Raw genomic sequence first — 22,225 nt, 5'->3', positions numbered from 1 at the left:
GAACACAACGGAGTCCTGAGGCTCCGTGGAAACCGTGTCAATGGGAGTGCCGGGGAAACAGGCGATGGATAAAGAGCTCAGCGTCCCTCGGGCGGGTTCATTAAAGAGGGAAAACAATCACAGCACATCCGGCGCAATTTACATGCCAGGTGTGCAGCTGTCATCAGGTGCCAGGGAAACTGACAAGGGTCCCTTCCCACAACACGAGGGACGCACGGGGGTGACCAGGAAGTCTTAGATAATGACAGGTCCTGGCAGATGTACCGGGGATCCCGCTGGAGGGAAGTGCAGCGTCTGAGTCTTCTGCACAGGTGCTGCGACAGGGAAGGCCTCCCAGCAGCTCTAACACCAGCAATTACAGCGGCCTAATGCGGAGCGCTGCAGGGCAGAAATCTGGGGAAAGCTGCCCGGCTCTGACTTAATGAATCAAGTCTGTGTAAACAAACAGCGTTCCCGGGCTCATGCCTGATTCATGAAGGACACACTGCGTGCTTGCGCTCAACGTGGTAAGTAGCTAGTTGCTCCCCTTAAAACCATGTCATTTTCATTTCTTCAGTGGTTTGTTGCTGCTGTTTCCAACCATGGAAAATGGAAACGTCATCTCTCAACAAATGTGCAGGATGAACAATGGGAAACAGCCTGGAATAAGATTCGACTTTTTCCCGAAGGGCATGTGACCTTTTGTCAACATCCCCAAATCACACCAGACATTTCAAGGACAGATGCCATTAAGTGCATTACTAATTGAAGACAGGTTGGTCCAAGAGGCTGATGGTAACAGGGGAGGACTCTCCAGAGCTTGCCACATCCCCACAAACCGGGTAAGCATTTGCAAGGATTGTTTTAGTAGGCTTACCAGACCTAAAATTACTGGATTTCTGTGAGCCTGTGGGCTTCCATTTATGGCTGAACTTGAACCCTGACTCCCCTCTTCTGCTGCACACTGTTAGCTGAAGTGTCCACGGTTATTTGTCAGAAAGAATAGTTTCCATCAAAAATATCAACAGTGGCCACCCTGTATGGGATGGGTCCAAGTGCCTGATGGAAGGAACAGAGACCACCACTGCCTGGCCTTTTTATTTGCTATTATTCCAAGGCACGTAACTCGGAATGAAACTTGCATTCCAGCAAAAGATGCCATGTCCAACAGGCTTTGGTGTTTGAAGCTTTTTTACTATAGTAGTTTTATAGCGCAATCTCCCTTTGACCTGTTAGCCAAAGACCATGCTGTCCTGATTCTTCCTTAAAGGAAGAGCGTTTATCATATGAAAACAGCTCACCTCTAGTTGAGACAGGCTGGGACCTGGGACCCTTTGTTGCAGTGCTTGCACCTGGACACACGTCTCTTCAAGCAACAAAATACAAAAAAACTATAAGGGACTAAAAATAACTGCGTGCATATACAGTTGGGGTAAATTCTGGACAAAAGATACAAAAAGACCCCAAACGCTCAACTGCCACTTCTGAAGAGCCACGAGCAAAAACAGGGCACATGCCCCCTGCACACACCACCACCAAAGGAGTGGGCAAATCCCCTAAGCCATGCCTCCGGCCCGACCCCTGGACACACCCCTACCCTCACCCCATACAAGGAACCAGCTTGCCCTGACTCGGGAATAAGCATGGGAACCTGTTGCTTGTTTTCGCTTCCCCCTGCTGCAACACAGGCCCCAATAAAGCCTGGCCTGAATTTCTTGTCTGGCCTCTTATCAATTTCTATTGATTAAGGAGGCCAAGAACCCTGGTTGGTAACACAGTCACTGAGTCCTGAGAGAGCACACGTTGGAATTTCAAATAAGCAAAAAATACACGTGCGCCTTTATTTTAAAAAAATCCAGTAGTAGGTGTTATTTTTAATAATTATCTACTTTTCAAAATAATTTATCTTGGGATTATTTTAAGTGAGCTCCGATGCAAAGATGTAAAACCTGGTAAATAACTTTCAAGGAATACAGTTACTGGGAAAGCAAAGCTGTGCAAAGCCGTCTCCACGTCTCTCTTGCTCCTTATCATACTAGGGGCAGTCAACAAGTATTTGTGAGACGAGTGAAGATTCAGGATGGATCATACATTTCAGGGGAAGAAACAGATGAAATATTTAGCTTAGCTGTCTCACAGTTAACCTAGCAGATGCTAGCTACTCTCTAACACTAAGAGGGAAGAATTCGCATTCATTCACTTTGTTGGGCATTTCCTGAGTGCCAGGAGAGAGAGACCAAAAATTTGTAAGGTTGTCTCCTCCCTGAAAGGAGCTTGCTTTCTGGTGCAGTTGAATTTTTTTTTTTTTCTCCAGTGGTCATTACTGCTTTCATAGCAAAATACTGATTTGGGGTGAAAAAAGGTAATTTATAGATACCACTAGTAGGTCTTAGCTTTGCTGGAGAAAATGTAAGGGTTACATTAATATCTGTGTTTACGTAGTCCTCAGAATGGGGTGGGAACTTCTCTAACCACCTGACACGTAGAAACTCATTTAATCTTTACAAGATCCCTGTGAAGCAGGTGCTATGACATCTCCACCGCCCACGTGAGGGGTTGGTGGTGGGGAGCTCAGCGACTCCCCCCAGCCCCACTTTCAGCCAGCTCCCCTGCTCTCGATGTCTCCCAGGAGACAGGGAATTGAGAGACGGAAATGGTTTTTACACTGTTAGTATGTACACTAGTGCTTTGTAAGCTTTTCTACTTTACATAAGGGGCCCATAGCTTCTCCCCACTTGTCTTGTCACTTTACTAATATCCTTTATTCTACAGAAAATTTTACATTTTAATAGTCAATTTTCCCCATCCTTTTCTTAACGTGTTGAGCTTTTGGTGTATTTGAAACACTCTTAAAACAAAGGCCATAAATATTTTCCCCCATATTTCCTTCTAAAAGTTTTAAAGTGTTTAAAACTTTTGGTCTTTATTTAGTATTCATTTATGGGCTTTTTGTTTTAGTCCACATGGATAATCAAAAGTCCCAGTTCAATTGATGGAAAAGCTCATGCTTTTCCCACTAATTACACATTTTCCCACAAATGCCTACATCAACATCTGGGCTCTCTTTTTTGATCTGTTGGTGTATTCATTTCTTCCTAATTTGTGGTATCTATAATTTTCCCTTTTGCTATGTCCTTTTCTGGTTTTGATATCAAGGTTATACTAGCCTCTTAAAATAAAATGGGGCAGTAGTCTTTCTTTTTCTCTTCTCAGAATAATTTTTATAAGATTTGAATTACCCATTCCTTGACTATTTATTTAGCAGAATATACCTATAATACGTTTGGGACTAGTGCTTTTCCATGGGTCACTTTTTTTTTTTTTTTTTGCGGTACGCGGGCCTCTCACTGTTGTGGCCTCTCCCGTTGCGGAGCACAGGCTCCGGACGCGCAGGCTCAGCAGCCATGGCTCACGGGCCCAGCCGCTCCGCGGCATGTGGGATCTTCCCGGACCGGGGCACGAACCCGTGTCCCCTGCATCGGCAGGCGGACTCTCAACCACTGCGCCCAGGGAAGCCCCCCTCCCACTTCTTAATGTCTCTCTTCTTCCCGGTTTGTGCTTCCTGATACCTTCTGAAAATCCATTTTTTAAACAGATGTATTGAAGAAGTATAAGTGATGTACAAAAAACCTCATGTGCACAATTTGATGGGTTTTGACACATGCAGATATCCTTGGTACCATCACTACAACCAAGGTTATAGACAATATCCACCACCTCCTGTGGTTTCCTGTGTGCCTTTGTTCTTGGTGCATGCCCGTGTGTGTGTGTGTGTGTGTGTGTGTGTGTGTGTGTGTGTGTATTAAGAGCACTTATCGTGAGGTCTACCCTCTTCACAAATCAAGTATGCGAGGCCTATTGTTGACTACAAGTACACTTTGTACAGCAGATCTCTAGAACTTGTTCATCTGGCATAACTGAAACCTCATACCCACTGAACATCACCCCCCACCTCTCCCTCCCTGCAGTCCTTGGCAACCACTCTTGTACTTTCTGCTTCTAAGATTTGACTATCCTCCATCGTTCCTTTGAGTGGAACTGCGCAGTCTCTGTCCTTCTGCGACTGGCTTATTTCACCTGGCGTGATGTCCTCCAGGTGCATCTGTGTTGTAAATGGCAGGATTTCCTTTCTTTTCAAGGCCGACAGCTAATCTTAAGAAACAACCCCTTTATGGTTTCTGCCCCGATATCTCAATTCAAGGCTAATCTCTAGGCTGAGGGTAGATCTCACAACGTCAACCTCTCTGAGAAGTAATGGGTCCTCCAGCAGAAGCACAGAACTGGGCCCACTATTCAACAAAGCAGTTGCACCTGTGTATCTGCTCGTTTTAAAATTTCCCTTTGGAAAGAATCCTGTCACATCCCACGACCGAGATCTTAATTACTTAAGAAATTCCTGGTTAAATAAAAATAGCTCCTCCGTAGTCAATACAGATGAAGTAACCCAAGACCTTGGGGTGGCGGGGGGGTGGGTGGGGGGGGAGGGGGTCGGAGTGTCGTCTCCACTTTACAGGTCAGGAAAGGAAAATCTAAGCGAGAGGAGATGCTGGATTTCTAAGCCCAGGATTGACTCCAGGCCTGCTGGCTATTCTCAGAGTGGATTTCCCAGAGGTGGGGAATGCAGTCCTGTCTCCTGGGGCCTCCCGTTGTGTTCTGACACCCAACAACCAGCATGCATGCTCCGCCGTGTTTTTGTGTTGTTGTGCGCTCAATATAGCTGGATGACAACTGCTTTTAAATCTTGAGTGCCTTTTCTGTCTGTTGCTATCACAACAAATGAAAGCAATTCAGGCTATGTTTCCTGATAATTTATAAGCAAGCAAGAGGAGGAGCCATGGTAGCTGATATTTTTGGAAGGACACACACTGCTTCCAGAGCTGGCTAAGCAAGGAACAAATGACCAGGAGGCGGAGAGGACCACTTACCCTCCCCACTTCCACCAGGTTGGTCACCATGATGATGCTCGCTGTGTTTTCATGCCACACCATCCTCCAGAAGTCATAGATGGTCTCTTGCATTGGTCCTGCAGCAAAACACAGCAGAGACTTTTGTTTTCTTTGTGAGTTTGCAACTGGAAAATTTCTGGGGCTTGCAAAGAAATCTATGGATGGCCACAGGCAGTCCCCTTACTTTTCTAGGTGGACAGAGCTCTCCTTCTAGTGTTGATGCGAGAGGGTATTCTTTCTAAAACGACACCCTTAGAAATACTGAATTTTTCACTCATGGTTGAATTTTTTCGTGTCATCCACTGTATCTGCATTTGAGCTCTTTTGCCCTTCTTAAACGACTGCCGTGAAAGAAAGTTATTTCTTCATCATTTAGCTATTTATCTCCATAATACTCAAGGGTGAAATTTAAAAAAAGAAATGGGTACCATTACTCTTCCTGCTAACGACTGGCAGATATCCCGGGAAATGGTATATAGAATGAAATGAGCATCTATAGGAAAAATGGCCTTTTCTTGTTTCTAATATTTTTCTTATTCTGTGCTATCTGTCAAATTAATCCTTTTTAAAATTTTCGCCTGACTCCTTCAAGCAAGAGAGGAGTTGGATTCAAGCAGTTGTACTTCCTGTCACTGAACGTGACCGGGATCTGCTGCCCCAGCTTTTGGGATCTTAGTATTCAAAAGCTCTTTTTATGGACTGGGAAAAAAAGAGGGAAAAAATGGGTTACAAAATGCCAATGCTATAGATACTGTATAGGTATGGAAAGCTGGAACTTAAACTTGCTTTTAATGCAGATTTTTTAAAAACCCAAACTCGACTTCATGCCCATGCATGTTTGAGGGTCTACATGTAACAGCATAAATCTTTATACGACCAGCAGACATGTGAGGACAGGAGAGAAAGACAACTTCAAAGGCGTGGACAGTCACGTTACACGGGGACTCAGACGAGCGTTTAGGGATGGGTCGGGACAGCTGTGCTGCTGTATCTGGACACTGCAGATCACTGGGTCTGGAGCTCAAACATGAGAATTTGAGATCTGCCTCTGGCTCTGAACTGGCTGTGTGATTTGGGGCAAGTTACTTGGGTCACTGAGACCTTTAGTGTCTGCATCTCTCTTTATCTACATACTGATTTCAGGAACACGTCTCAGGGTTATTTTAAGGATTCGTGGAATGAACGCACACTTAGGCATTTTACACACAGCCAAGCGTCAGAGCAAAACAAGGTGCCTTTACCTTAAAATATTATAAGGAATGGAGGGAGATAAGTTGGAGGTATATTTAAAGCAATTTGGGCTGTAAGTTGATCAATTTTTAAGCCAGGTGATGGTTACATGAAGATTCATTATACAATTCTGTCGACTTTTGTACATATTTGAAATTTTCTATGACAAGTTTTTTTTTTTTAAAGAGATATATTATCATTGAGTGTAGAATTTGATCAGTAAAAACAGAAAGCTTTCTCCATAAATTATTTTGCAGAAATCAGTAGGTTAAGCCATAGGTTAGGAAGAAGAACTTGTAGCCTTCATTTGCCTTATAAAATGAACATTAAGGAATTTAACTCAAATCTTCTAAAGCCCAAGGTAATAAAAGAGTTGAAACTGCAAAAACAAAGGCCAAAACAAAAACAAAAACAACAAGTTGCATTTAAAGATATTTATTACTGGTCACTCATTGGCTGAGCGATGGGGGCACTGCCGGGGGCGCCTTCAGGCATCTCCCCTTCCTCTTGACCAATTACCAGTTGGTTCCTGTGTACTTTTTCTTCTTCTTCCTCACTGTCAAGCCTCATTCCCTCCTCTCTGGAATGCAAACATCTATCATTCCTCCTGCTGCCATGGCTACACTCTTCCCCTCCCCGTGAGAACCCCTCCAACCGCTGAGCCTCTGCGTCGAGTCCCCTTATGGGACCTTGCACACTGCCCACCATGAAGTTGCACCTGCCATTTGGCCCCGTCCCTTGGCATGTGCGTGCCATTCTCCTGATGCATAGGCTGAAGATTTCAGTGACTTCAGGCAAGGTTACAGGGGGCACAAGTAAACAGCGGATTCCATCAATCACTATGCTTCTAGCTTTCGGGGAGAGAGGTGCCTCCGCTGTGTACTTAACAGCTTGTTACTCACTCACAAGGAAAAAATACCCTGAGTCCATCTTTGTGCAAACGGATAGCCTTCCCAATGTGACCCTGAAACACAGGGCTGACACTTCCTGCTTCCTTCACTAGATGCACAGGTCTGTGTCACCTACTCTGAAACTTCTAGAAACAGTTCTGATGACAAGGGCTACCGTGGATGAATCAGATGTCTCAGCATGGCGGACGGCGAGTGCCTTCAGGGAGAAAGTCCCCTCTCCCCTCTGTGCCCAACAGAGACATTCACGGCTGGGGGCAAGTTCCCAGGTGCAACCCACTTGCCCCTTCTTGGCTTCAGACCCTGTTGTGATGACTTGTCTCAAGTTCTGGGGGGTGGGGGCGGGTGGGGAATGTGGCTGTTGCAGTTTACTGCCCTTTCCTTACTGCCTGTGGGATACCCAGCACATAGCAGTTCAATGAATAAACGAATGAATGAATAAGTCTGTATGCATCAGGATAAACCACATTATTTACTATTATATTAAGTATAAAAATATTAAGTAACGTTAATAGATAATATGAGTCCGCTTCTTGACGTATTTCAGAGATTATCTGTAGAAGCTTGAAAGCGCATTGCCTTTACTCCTTCCCGATTCATAGAAAGGGGGGCATCTTTTGCTGGAGCCTCTTCAGGATGAGCGTGACGGTCACCCAGTCCACAGAGCGCCGCCGGGCAGTGCTGCAGGAGCTGGTCCCAGCCACTAAGCAGGTGGTTCCTCTGAGGCCCCCTGCCCCGACGCTTTGCCTCCAATCTTAACTCAACCCATGATCCGGAGCCAGAGTGCGATCCTGGCTTCCACTAACTGTTCTCCGTCGAAGGCAGTGGTTCTCAACGCTGGTTGCATATTACAATCACTGTGGAGCTTCTCAACAATTCTGATGTCCTAACCCAAGAGACTCTGCATTTGTTGGCCGGGGCCAGGGGCTGGGTCTCCTGGGGAAGGACCACAGACCCTCAGCATCGGGGCATTCGGCTGCACCTCCGATCTGTCACATGGTCTCCTACGGCGGTGGAACTGTGGAACACCCGAGATGTGTAGGTTTTGAATCTACTGAACAGTCTAAGCCGTATACCAGCTCTCTGAATCAAGAAATCCCAGTTCTTTCTGATTCAGAAGGAACTTCCCTCACAAAGTATTATCTGGGAACATGGCTGTGCCATTTTACTGAGGGGCAAGGTGGTAGTTGAGGTGACACAGGTTTTTTAATGTTTACTTAACTACGTTTGGGTTATCTTTAAAATAAAGGGCATTTGTAAGAATTAGAAGCTCACTTGGGTGATGACAATGATCACTAAATCATCATTTAGTCTTGATTTTCTTACCCATTAACTTGGACTAAAAAAAAAAAAAAGATCAGGAGAGAAGAATGCATTAAGTGAGGGTCTTTTTAGTGCTAAAATGAGGACAGGTATCCAGAAGAACTAAAACAGTTTGGGGCTAAGATCTGAAAATGAATGTGAACACAAAGATTATTCTAAGTTGATCTGAGAAAGAAAAAAATTGGTGCTGGAAAAGGTCCCCCAGCCTCCTTCCCCGACACTCCCTGTGCAGTTCGGCCCTGATCTTCCTTGTCTCTTGTCCCTTGCCTCCTTCCTGGGCGGCACCATGTGCTGCTGGATGTGAGCGTGGGCCCCTCCTGCACACCACTCAGCTCCTCCCACACCTGGTCCCACACCTGGGGCAATTCAATGATGGAGCTGCTCAGGGTGGGCACCAGAGAGTCTTATCTTGGCTGACGATTCAAGATATTTTCATGAATGTTCATTGAAATCTTGTTTTTTTTTTTTTTTTTGAGGGGAAAACACGGAAGAAGGCAGGAACCCAAAGGTAAGGATTTCAATGCAAAATTTGTCAATCCTGTTTTCCTTTTCTCTTCAACATATTTCAAATTATTTCCTGAGACCTGAATACCTTATGATTCAGAGATACACGTCCCCAAACAAAATCAAAAAGCAGACTGGAGGCTGGGGCGGGGTGACCTCACTGACACCATGTGGTTTTAGCAGCTCCTGGTGGCGTCAGATGACCGTGGCCATTGTGAGCCAACACCGAGAGTCTCCAGATGCGTGCCTGGTACACAGGGCGCTTACTCTCAGTCCCACACTGTCGCTGGGCTGAAACTGGGGGAGGACCACCTGAGGAGGACCGCCTGGAGGGGCTAGGGATGTATTCCTAGCCTTTGATGTCTGTCTCCCCAAAGCTGGAAAACACCCTCAGCATGGGGAGAATAATCCACGGAGAGGTCACTGGAGATTGCTCTCAGGGGGGACAAACAGATAAACTCCTAAGACAAGGAAACAGCAGGCAAAGGATGCTGTGAACCCCGCTCCCTCTGGCATGAATGGCTGCAATGACAGCCCCGGAAGGTGTCTGATTCCTGCAGTCGCTGGCTGCGTGCGAGCCCCATGTTCACTGTGGCCATGCATTTACAGATGTTGGCACACTAGGCGGGAAGGTTATTCTCAGCAGCTGTCCCTGGGGAACCGAAGCGTTTAAAAGGTAAGGTCCTGAAATTTCAATAGCATCAGGCCAGGACCACATCCCACTTCCCTGGTGATCGTCAGCACGTACAGACCTCTCTCTGCTGAGTAGAGATGTGTGGACGGGTGTTCTTTTTTTTTTTTAAACATCTTTATTGGGGTATAATTGGGGTATAATTGCTTTACAATTAGCAAGTTGTAGTTTCTGCTTTATAACAAAGTGAATCAGTTATACATATACATATGTTCCCATATCTCTTCCCTCTTGCGTCTCCCTCCCTCCCACCCTCCCTATCCCACCCCTCCAGGCGGTCACAAAGCACCGAGCTGATATCCCTGTGCTATGCAGCTGCTTCCCACTAGCTATCTACCTTACGTTTGGTAGTTTGTATATCGGACGGGTGTTCTTACACCACCCAGCCCTGGAGAAGCAGCAACAACAAAGGGCAGAGAGAACTAGAGCAGGATGAAAACAATGAAAAGCCGTGAAAAGGGTAAGTGAAAGACATTCAAGGATGGCTCTATTGTGGAAGACCAGTTCTCTAGTTCATGGGCAGTGGGAGATATTAAAAATCATAATTTCAGGGCTTCCCTGGTGGCGCAGTGGTTGAGAGTCCGCCTGCCGATGCAGGGGATACAGGTTCGTGCCCTGGTCCGGGAAGATCCCACATGCCGCGGAGCGGCTGGGCCCGTGAGCCATGGCCGCTGGGCCTGCGCGTCCGGAGCCTGTGCTCCGCAACAGGAGAGGCCACAACAGTGAGAGGCCCGCGTACCGCAAAAAAAAAAAAAAAAAAAAAAAATCATAATTTCAAACCTTGATAGATGACTCCTACCCCTCCTTTCTTTTCACATTCTCATTTCTATATTGTATGTTTTCTGTGTTAGAGCCATAGGAAGTCAAGGTCCTTTGGAGCTCATGGTGGTGTATGAGAGTTTTTGGAAGAGAAGAAAGGGTACAGATACGAATTGGTATTCCACTGTAAACAGGATAATTCCTAACTTCTTTTGAGCTGTTACTATTTCCCAGGTCTCTTTTGAGTGTTTTACATGTATTATGTTATTAATTTAAACATCACAACCTTATCTGATAGGTGCTACTCTTCCCCCATTTTACTGAAAGGAGACTGAGGCAGAGAGAGGTCAGCAAAGTTGTCCATGGGGTGAGGTCTAACCCCACGGGTCACAATGCCCCCAGGTAAGCATCTAAGGAACTGGGAAGGGCCCTACCTGACAGGTGTGTGTGTACAAGTCATCACGATCCCGGCAAGAGGAGAAGAGAAGGAAAGCCATGTCAACCACCAAAAACCACCTTTTTAAATGCCTTTTTATATGAGATCAATTTCCCTCTTTTAAGCCTCCCATGGTCCCACTGCTATAGAATAAAGGCCAAGTTCGTGGGCACGTCCTCTCCCAAGGCCCCTTCTCCGCGGCCTCAACGCCCCCTGCATCCGAGCATTTCCAGAACCCAGCACATCCTGGTTTACTCCCTCCGTTTTCACCGCCCACCCCGCCAAGCCACGTGCCCCCTGAATGATCAGCGTAGCCTCACCCTGGGGCTCCCCCAGCCTGTTCTCCCCATCTCAGCCACAGCTTGCCTCTGCAAAACGTCACTTTCCTGCTTAAAAAGCTTCCAAGGGGTTTCCACTGAGTAAAACCCAGATTCCTTAACGAGGCAAATGTGGCCCCGCACAGCCTGTGCCTGGACCGGGTCTCCAGTCTCGGCTTTTGCTGTCGCAGGTGCCGCCTCCCTGGGATCCCTGCGACGACCCCCTGCCCGGACCCCTCCGAGCTTGCTTCATTCGTTCTTATCCCCTTCCTGGCCCCTGGTGGGAATCTGAGTGTGCGACCCACATCCACGGGGGAGCACTTAGCCTGCTCTGTGCCAGGCACCCTGGGAGGGATGGTGAGGGATGCAAAAGTGGTAACAGAAATATAGCCCCTGCTTTCAAGAGGCTTGTGGCTGTATAAGGCAAGAACACACCACACTCGCATATAAAGTGCAGTAAGGTCGGCGTCCTGGGACTCCTGAACTTCAACTGAGATGTGCACACCTCTGCAGACACAAGGAGATTTTTCAAGGGGGACATGGGTAGTTTCCAAAGCAGTAATTTCTAGACACTTAGCGGCTTTATGGACTCTGCCCAAACTGATCTCCCTGAGGAGTTCCAGGAACAGTGGTCTCTCTCAAACTTGACAAAGCCCTCACTCATCTTAAATATTACTATGGGGCACTGCCCCGGTGAAAAGACCTGCAGGTGTGAAACCAAGGGATGGACTGAAATACTGACCCTGGAAACTCACAGTGCTTCCTGCCTTCCCTTATGAAACATACTTATATAAAGGGAAAAATCCGGTGTTAAAAATGGGGTGTTTTGGTTCATCCTGAGATGCTCTGACTTCAGGACATCCAAAGTGGTAGAGGCTGGTAACACTTATTCTTTTAACTGGAACTGGGCTGTTCTGTAGGACAGCCAGGTTTTCCTGGATGCAAACCATGGATGAAAGTTTCATGTGTTTTCTTTCAGATTCGGTGCTTTAATCTGTAAGGTGGTTAAACTCTATTTATTGCACATCATAAAATATTTATTCTCATTATATCAATCCTTTTATATTAGAAAATAATTAAATATCGCCTATCTCCTATTAACAAATAAATGTATATAAACCTATGATGAAAATTTTAGATAGCAACTTAAAATGTTCAAAGGGGGTACATAATTTTTTCAAACTTCTTTTGGGGATTCACAAGGGAAACCTTTTGCAGACCACTGTCAGCCAGTGATGTATGTCTACAGTAGTCAACGTCAGGAAGAGATTGTACTTCTTCCTGCAGTGGTGGAGTGCAGAGTGGATGTGACTTTGGCGGGAGGAATGAGGGGGGCAGGTCCTCTGGGTGAAACATCCAGTAGGGGCGACTTAGTGCCACCTGAGTGGGGAAGGGACACATGGGAGCCATTTTGAGACAACATGCGAAATTTTTACAAGAATTGTGGGTTCAGACCTTATGAGTAGTAGAAGAAGACATTAAAAACACAACTAGGGAGCAATCTTTTAGCCTACCTTCTAGGAAGAAGTGTTTGGTTGTCTGAGAGGAGGTGGGTTGGCCTGATGTGTGACGAGGTATCCGCAGCCATAAGGAAGGGAGGGAGGGAGGGAGGGAGGGGGCCTGGAGGCGGTGGGCCCAGTGGGCTAGAAAGCTGAGCCCAGGTATCAAAAGTTCAAGTCCAGAGGGAGCCCCTGAGCTTCCCGCAGACGCAGACAGACATCAGTGTCCAGAGTGGAGGGATCTACTCTATTTATTGAACAAAAACTCCTGAGAGTGCTTCCTTGGTGGCGCAGTGGTTGAGAGTCCGCCTGCCGATGCAGGGGACACGGGTTTGTGCCCCGGTCCGGGAAGATCCCACATGCCACGGAGCAGCTGGGCCCGTGAGCCATGGCCGCTGGGCCTGCGCGTCCGGAGCCTGTGCTCCGCAACGGGAGACGCCACAACAGTGAGAGGCCCACGTACCACAAAAAAAGAAAAAAAAACTCCCGAGAAACACGACAATGTTGAACATGAACAGTAAAGAACCGTAAACAAAGAGCTCATGCTCCATACCAATTAATGAAAGGGAAAGTTATAAAATACTCTAGATATATTAAAAATATTACTATATTCTGAGGGTGGCTCCCTGCCACCCACAGGCCGGTGGAAACCAGCAGCGGAGACATCCAGGCAGTGATGGGAACCCCAGGGCCCGCGAGCAGCCTGTGGCTCCTGGTGGTGATTCTGGGGCAGGAAGGTCACACAGGGCTGGGCAGGGGGACAGGCTCCCTGGTGCAGAGCAGGGGCTCAGGTGGGCTTCAGGCCTGGGCTGGGCTGGCACAGAAGCCGGTGGGTCATGGACGCATCAGCTGACCTTTGAATCAGACTGGGGTCGACAGGGCTGCCCTTGGAGGACAGTTTTGGATGCAACCGAGCAGGATTGTAGCGAAGTACCGTTGCTTTGTCAGCAAAGGAGCTGAGGGCTCTGGGCTGGAAAGTAAGGGGACCTGGGAAGCGGGCTGAGAAGGATGGTGGACAATTAAGTGAGGCAGGTGGATAAGTCCTCAGGCCAGGTGTGTGTTACACGCACCATCTCATTTATTCAGCATCACAACTATGTTTCTATCTTATGATGAAAACCAGGCTTAGGAGGCTAAGTGACTCTGAAACTGGGATTCCCACTCACATCAATCCAGGTACACTCTGAAAATTTCAGAATGACCCCCAAAGCCCGGGGGCCTTGTTTGCGCACATCAGCCTTTAACTACCTGATAGGACTGGATGGTGTGGGGTGCACACCGAATGGCAGAGCACAGAGGGAAGGGGCGGGGACCCCAAGGGCAGTGCAGCTGCAGAAACTAGGAGTCCTGGCTTTGGGCACTGGCCGGGCGTAGGCTTGGTCAGGCCCTGTGGCATCCAGCTCACTCCATCGGAACCGAAGACCCCTGATGCTGAAAGACCCCTTTTCCGATGTGGAAAGGAGAGGCCTAAGATTTACGCATTCATTTTCAAGCTCATAAATAGAAGTCGCCCTATGGGCTTCCCTGGTGGCGCAGTGGTTGAGAGTCCGCCTGCCGATGCAGGGGATACGGGTTCGTGCCCCGGTCCGGGAAGATCCCACATGCTGCGGAGCGGCTGGGCCCGTGAGCCATGGCCGCTGAGCCTGCGCGTCTGGAGCCTGTGCTCCGCAATGGGAGAGGCCACGACAGTGAGAGGCCCGAGTACCACAAAAAAAACAAAACAAAACAAAACAAAAAAAAGTCGCCCTAAATTTCTGATCCATTATTGTTATTGCTGCTGCTGGAGATAATCTAGAGTAAGTATTATGAAGTCAGTTACTCAACGTTCCAAACATCAGATGTCCCTTCAGTGTTTTCTGAATAAGTTTTTATTACAAAACTTTAAGTGAGTTTTCAGTCTGATGCTTCTATAACACTTACGTTTATAATTTTACATTTAGTAGCTTTTCATTTTTGCAGCAGTGAAACATAAAAGGTAGAATATGCCACCATGCTTTACGGACTTCATCTGTCTGGTATGTCACAAAAGTGACAATGGTGACACAGAAAGCAGTTGGCTTCTGCATTAATAATTAGTAATCCTTAACAACACTTATTTGATAGGTGCATCTGCTCTCCCCTGAGGCTACTTAAGTGAAAATCATGGAATTTTTATGAATAATTTTTGGTTTCAGCTGCAGAAAAAGAAAAGCGAAGTGGAGACGGCTAGGTTCACAGGATGAAATTTGCTTATTTTCCTGAATTGTTAAGAATACCCCCCCGATTACCATTTGAAAGAAACAATAAAAATCAACTAAAGATTTAGAAGCAAACACTGAGAAATTGTTCTGTGATAGGGAAAACTTGGGAATACTTTATTTAACCTAAATTCAAAAATATAAGTGGCAGCATTTTCTAAGGACAGCTCTCATGTGAAACACCCTTTATGTCCAGCATTACAGGGTTAGAATGTTCACCAGTGGAAATTTAATTTAGTGACCAGTCCAATGGAATTTTAATTTTAATTTACTAAAAGAAGAGAAGATTGGCATTGAAGCTATAATGAAATAATGCCTTGTTAGAAGTAGGGTCATACCTAAATAGACATTTCTCCAAAGAAGATATACCGATGGCCAACAAACACATGAAAGAATGCTCAACATCACTAATCATTAGAGAAATGCAAATCAAAACTACAATGAGGTATCACCTCACACCAGTCAGAATGGCCACCATCAAAAAATCTACAAACAATAAATGCTGGAGAGGGTGTGGAAAAAAGGAACCCTTTTGCACTGTTGGTGGGAATGTAAATTTATATAGCCACTACGGAACAGTATGGAGGTTCCTTAAAAAACTAAAAATAGAATTACCATACAACCCAGCAATCCCACTACTGGGCATATACCTTGAGAAAACCATAATTTCAAAAAGAGTCGTGTACCACAATGTTCATTGCAGCTCTATTTACAATAGCCAGGACATGGAAGCAACCTAAGTGTCCATCGACAGATGAATGCATAAAGAAGATGTGGCGCATATATACAATCGAATATTACTCAGCCATGAAAAGAAATGAAATTGAGTCATTTGTAACGAGGTGAATGAACCTAGAGTTTTTCATGCAGAGTGAAGTAAGTCAGAAAGAGAAAAACAAATACTGTATGCTAACACATATATATATGGAATCTACAAAAAAATAAAAGGTTCTGAAGAACCTAGGGGCAGGACAGGAATAAAGACGCAGACGTAGAGCATGGACTTGAGGACACGGGGAGGGGGAAGGGTAAGCTGGGACGAAGTGAGAGAGTGGCACGGACATATATACACTACCAAACGTAAAATAGATAGCTAGTGGGAAGCAGCCACATAGCACAGGGATATCAGCTCGGTGCTTTGTGACCACCTAGAGGGGTGGGATAGGGAGCATGGGAGGGAGATGCAAGAGGGTGGAGATATGGGGATATGTGTGTATGTATAGCTGATTCACTTTGTTTTAAAGCAGAAACTAACACACCATTGTAAAGCAATTATACTCCAATAAAGATGTCTAAAAAAAAAAAAGAAGTAGGGTCGTAAGTGATGACTTAATTAATGACATTAAACAGTGGGTTTTTTCTTTTTTGGTTACTACATTTCCATGGTTCTCACGCAATGACAAATCCCTTCTTACACTGGAGTAGGTTTACCCACTGCCTGAGTCTTTTTTTTTTTTTTAACTTTTCTACTTCTTTTCCTTTTTTTAACTGAAGTGTAGTTGATTGGTGAGCAGGAACTTGCTGAATACCCTGTTTCTCCTAAACTGGCTCACAAGGTGCTCCTCTTATGTCTGAAAAAACTAGGCATCCACTGTGTGTGCATCCACTTCCTCCAGGACACACCATCCACATGGTGATGTTTACACCTCACTCATACCATCCCCTAAAATTCTCCTTTCAGACTGAAATAAGGAAGTGTGCCAACATGAACTGTGCAAACATTCATGGCTTTCTCTAGATAATTAGTGTCATGGGATGTCAGTTTCCAGGTGCATTACTAGAACATATGAAATCCTGATTGGACACCAAAAGGTCATGTCAGATTTAATTACTAGAAAATCGGTATAAACCAAACACTAATGGACAGGCTACTATAAAATCTAAAACAGCTTGGGAAACCTCCGTCTGTAGTATCAGTCACAACCCCTCAACTCTTGGCTCTTTTTTGGTTAATAATCTGACTTTCATCTTATTCACTAAAAATAATTATAAAATACTTAAAAACAATAAAGAATAATACAGTAGGTATTATTTAATGTGTTAATAAAGATAAATTTAATCAATAGCCACTTTCTTCCTAAGAGATACCAGAAACTTCGTATTTCATCGTCACCTTCCCATTTTTTATATTTGTATTTTCTAGTATCTTAATTCCAATATGAGTTCATCCTATGTTGATTAGTCATTATTATAATTCTTCTTCTGTTATACATTTTTATAGCCTTCATAATTTTTATTGTGGTTTTCCTTAATTTATCTTTACAAGGAGAAGTTTGTGCATTTCCACACCACTCTTAACTATGTCTCAAGTCAACGGTAAAAACAGATAAAGAAGCACCTTTTTTTTGTGGTACGCGGGCCTCTCACTGTTGTGGCCTCTCCCGCTGCGGAGCACAGGCTCCGGACGCGCAGGCTCAGCAGCCATGGCTCACGGGCCCAGCCGCTCTGCGGCATGTGGGATCTTCCCGGACCGGGGCACGAACCCATGTCCCCTGCATCAGTAGGTGAACTCTCAACCACTGCGCCACCAGGGAAGCCCAAGAAGCACCTTTTTAAAAACAGTAAACTCAAAACAAAATGACTCAAGTATTCTGGATACCTTCTTCCTTTCCCTCACCCATTATTTTAAGACCTTAAAAGAAGAAAATAAATGAAAATAGTGGCTTTCCGACCTAACTTTGTCATAATATTTTTAGAGGTTTTCTTTTTTCTTAAGCAAAAGCTACATGTGTTAAAATCAATTTATTTTCATTTATTATTAATTAATTAATTTATTTATTTTTTGCGGTACGCGGGCCTCTCACTGTTGTGGTCTCTCCCGTTGCGGAGCACAGGCTCCGGATGCGCAGCCCCAGCGGCCATGGCTCACGGGCCCAGCTGGTCCGCGGCATGTGGGATCTTCCCGGACCGGGGCACGAACCCGTGTCCCCTGCATCGGGCAGGCGGACTCTCAACCGCTGCGCTACCAGGGAAGCCGGAATCAATTTATTTTGAATCATTTCAAAATAAAAGTCTACAAGATCACCCATGGAAGCCTTAAAATAATTTCGGATACACAAACAGTCCAGCCCCACCCAACACAGACAGGCTGCAGAAACAGGCCAAGAGCACACGTCTTGCCCTTTGTCTCCCTCTGATTTCCCCCTCTGCTCCTCTGTCATCATTATTCTCTTTCCCAGATCATTGCTCACCCCATTTTCTCCTCCAGTGGTTTCCTGGCCTTCCAAAGCTCCTCTCCAAAGCATCCTTGTGTGATTCTTATATCAGAAATTGGTTTGGAAGAAGCCTCTTGGGAAGGGACTTGTCTGGTCCTTGGAATTAAGCTGTTTTCACTTACATGTAGTCTGACTCTAAGGATGCATCAGAGAGGCCTCAGGACTCCACGCTGGTGTTCTTTGCTGCTATCAGAGATGGTCAATGTCTGCAAGACTTCAAAAACTGAAGGAAAATATGCTCCCTGCAGTTGATGAGTTAGCTTATTGTCTTTGCAACCCGTGTTTGTTTAAAAGTCAACAACAGCGACGATAATTTTTGTAGTCTGGAGGGGGATGCAGGATGCTGGTGAAAATGTAAGTGGTTCCCTTTGGTACATCCTGGAAGAAGCACTAACAGGTGTAGAATGTATTAGCTTTTATGAAAATGACACGAGCATACGCTATACTTGGGTTAAAGCCTGACTACCTATGTGCTTTGAGCGATGTGTTTTTGGAATCAATGGAATAATGATAAGAATTTTAGCTAATACTTACTGAGAGGTTGCTGGCAGAGCTGGAATCTGAGCCTCAGCAGTGTAACTTCAGTGTCTACACTCTAACTAACCACTCTGCTCTACTGCCTCTTGCAGGGGAAAAAGCCTTGTCCTAGTTACTGACATAAAACATATTTATATATGGAAGCAATTTTACGGCCAAATAAAATCTTTAGGTTTCAAAGATTTGATTGTGACCATGTTACCTAAGCAAAGGACTATTTGTGAACAGAACCAGTAACAGGGTGACTCCTGGCAGGACTAGAATGTTCCAAAGCATTTCTGGAAGCCCCATCTACCTAAATGAACCGTTACTTGGCTTTTGTTCCTTTTGGACTATACTCAGCCCTCCTCTAGAATCACGCCACCCTAGCAGTTACATAAACATTTCCAGCTTGCAGTGGTGCCCCTGTGAAGGGGAATGCAAAGGCTGCTATTATTCTTGACATGGAAACTGAAGGATAAAGGCAGATAAGTCATATTTGAGTGGCGGCAAAGACGAGGCCTGCAAAGAGGAACTTGTGTACAGAAGACAACGGCGGGGTGGTGGGCAGCGTGTGGCAAGGGTCCAGTCTCAGATCCAGAGATGAGATGCGTTCCCACTGGTCCCTGATCCCCGCGACAGGCTTGATGGAGTTACCGCGCGAAGAGCTGCGAGGAGGCGGACGAGAAAGCGTTTGCAGCCTCGGGAGGGAGGAACATGACAAATGTTCACATTACAAGAGCCTCTTGCTGGCGGAGTCACAGAGCATCCATCAGGCCTGTCTCCAAAGAGAACCCTCGTGCACTCATCCTGAGTGCTTGTTCACGCTCTCAAGAGGGGCACGGAGAGAAGGCCATCAAGGAGGAAAGAAAGAATGGCAGCCTTCAGAGTGGAGGGCTTGGGTGACCCAGAGGAGCTGCCTGCCTTCTGTCAAGGAGAAGCAAAGCGAGAAGGGGAAAACCTCCATATGTTTCAGGGGCCACTGCCAGAGAAATAAAAGCTTGCATGACTCACTATCTTCTTTAATTAAGCTTTTTTTCAGTACACAAGTGGGATCCATTTTTATTTAAGAAAAAGAGAATGAATGTGATAAATTAGTAAAGTAGAGGTAAGCTGACACCCTAGGCGCGGCGGAGCGCAGGCTATCTCAAGTTTTCGACGGCACTGGGAGATCTCCAGAAGCATCCCTTTGAGTGAGAAGGCGAGAAGAAGAACTGGCAGTGGCTAGAAACTTCCTCAAGTTTGCTGCCTTGAGAAACTTGTCCAAAACCGTATCGATGGGCGATAAAGGACCCTGGTTCCGAGACGCAGGAAGAGTGTGGTTCTAGGGCAAAATCAGGCCTCACTTCTCCACCTGCTCAATGGTTTAGGGCTGGGAGAGAGAAACAGCTAACATACCGCCCAAATCTGACGTTGCTGTAAACTCACAGATCGGTAGCAGCTGATTGCTTACATACATGGCACATTGTGTAACTCCCGAGCCAATGCTCTATGCCCAGCCCTGTACTTAGCAGGCACTTGGTAGATGCACAGAAATATTGGTTCAATTTTCGATGAACTATGCCTGAGAGGAACAGCTTGGCTTTGCAAAGAGGGGTGAAGGCCGGGGTAGGCCAGCCCCAGAGAAAGCACCTGGGGGGTGAGTCACAGCTCTGTCCTTTCAGGACGGAACCTGGAAGAAAGATGTGACCTCCTGCGTTTTCCTCACTGTTAACCAAGGCCCCTCAGGAGGCTGGAAACACATGATATTCCTCCTAAGTTGAACACGGCGTACGCACTATTCAAATATGAATGTTTACCCATACAGTTCGCAAATCCTTTTGCAGTCGTGACTCATTTGAACTGACATGATGAGAGTCACTTAAATCTATTTGTGCTTTAAGTTTCAACTGTTTCAATTACAAAACAAGAGAGTTGGACTTAAAGGTTTTTTAAAGTTTCTACCATCTCTAAAAGATGCTCTCATTTTTCTACTTCAAATCAGGAACACTTCCAAATTACTCTGAAAGATTTAAAAAGCATTTGTTTCCAGGCGGTTGAGGACCCAGTACCTGTGAGACAGCATTTGTCTTCAAATTATTCTGTATCGACTTAGGTTCTGTTCCTTGAGGGATATGTTTCCGCCACAGCATCTGTGACAACCCTGAAGGATGGTACCTAACATGATCTATTTTTGGTTTCATCTTTTAATATGCAAGCTGCCTTTAAACGTTCTCACTTCTAATGAGAGAGTTTATTAAGAGCACAGGGCTGAGCCATGTCTGTGATCCGACCTTTTGGCTAATTGGCCAGTAACTTTTGAAATTAATCTGGTGAAGAAAAACTATTGTTTTAAAGGAAGTTTGTGGATAAGCTGTTTTCTTGAAATTGTTCATTTTCCCTTGGAAACCTGCAGATGGAGAGTAAGATGAAGGTGGGCCCTGCATGGAGACCTTGGCCCTGGGTGTCGGGAATACCTAGACCTCCTCAGAGGTCACTGTTTCTCTAGGTATAAATCACACTTCCTCAAAGCCTCCCTATTTAAGTTTGGAAACTCGAGCATACTCCAGTTTACCGGGCAATACTTTTAAATCAACCTCTAATAGGATATGATAAGTGAATCCAAACATAACCTCCAACCCACTGACAATGCGGGAACACCTTAGCCAGGAAGAACAATAGCTGCTAATGGAGAATTTGTACTTGAGGTGTGCGCAGAGCTGGTGCTTGGAGGAAGGAATAAAAACAAAAGTTGTTTACTGAGGGCTTAGCTTTTGATTTAAAAAAATGTTTCCTTTCAATTCTACTGAGAAATAATTTCAAGTGCTCATCTCCACCTGGAGGTCAGAACCCAGGAGACAAAAGCTCTTTACAGAGCGTGTAGAACTTGCACGGACCCTCTGGCAAGTCTCAACTTGCTGAGGGCAGCAGTGTGCGCTTCTAGGTCCCGGTAATTACTGCTTCAGACGCCCGGGAAAATTTAACCCATATTCATCTTTCTGAAAATCCTTATTAACAATGTTCATGCCACACAGGGTATGTGGATGAAATGCAGAAGAAACACAAATGAAAAGTAAACGGAATGGAGTCACTGTAGCAAAGTTCCAACTGTTCTGCAGTAGTGGAGGATAGGAGGTATTTCCACTGTAAACCTTCACACCCCACGTTTTTATTATTCTCATGTAAGAGTCTCCCTCTAGCTCAAAGTCTCTGGAGGAAATTTGCTTTAGGTTTCTCTTTTCCAAATTAGTAACAGCTTATAATTACGGACAAATAAGACTGACTATCTAAGGTGTAGTTGGGGGGCCATATATGCGTGAGCAGAGTCAGCGTGGAGCTAAGCAAAGTGACTTCGACAAAGTGGACAGTCTCCAAAAACAGTGCCTTGATTTACTGACATGTTGAAAGAAAAAGTGTTCACGAGAACAGGAGGTGACCAGCCCTTAACTTAGAACAGACACAGTCACAGATACTGGAGCTAAAAATCCATCCAGGTCAGTAGACACCGTGTCAGGCCAGCGGAGGTGCCGTGTGGCTTGGATGGAGTATTCTACTGCCTGGTTGGTGCTGGGCACGTGGCAGCTCCCCATTCACGCATCTGCTCATCCCTTCACTCCCTCCCGCGCTCCTGCCGTCCCACTGGGCATCTGCTTCGTGCCCGCCCTCCACCAGGCCGTGAGTAGGCG

The 22,225-nt window shown here is 45.7% G+C and overlaps 1 protein-coding gene across 8 annotated transcripts in view; it reads right to left on the bottom strand.

Moving 5' to 3' along the window:
• PTPRM (protein tyrosine phosphatase receptor type M) overlaps window positions 1-22,225 on the bottom strand; it is a 798,567-nt gene that overhangs the window by 54,873 nt on the left and 721,469 nt on the right. For all 8 annotated transcript variants that reach the window (XM_079943436.1, XM_079943437.1, XM_079943438.1 and 5 more), the window contains one exon: window positions 4,905-5,002. In XM_079943436.1, coding sequence (XP_079799562.1) covers window positions 4,905-5,002 — 98 coding nt within the window. The remainder of the gene's footprint in view (window positions 1-4,904; window positions 5,003-22,225) is intronic.

The sequence above is a fragment of the Stenella coeruleoalba genome (genome assembly GCF_951394435.1).
Source record: "Stenella coeruleoalba genome assembly, chromosome: 14".
Taxonomy (NCBI): domain Eukaryota; kingdom Metazoa; phylum Chordata; class Mammalia; order Artiodactyla; family Delphinidae; genus Stenella; species Stenella coeruleoalba.
This window is presented reverse-complemented; position numbering and strand designations above follow the sequence as displayed.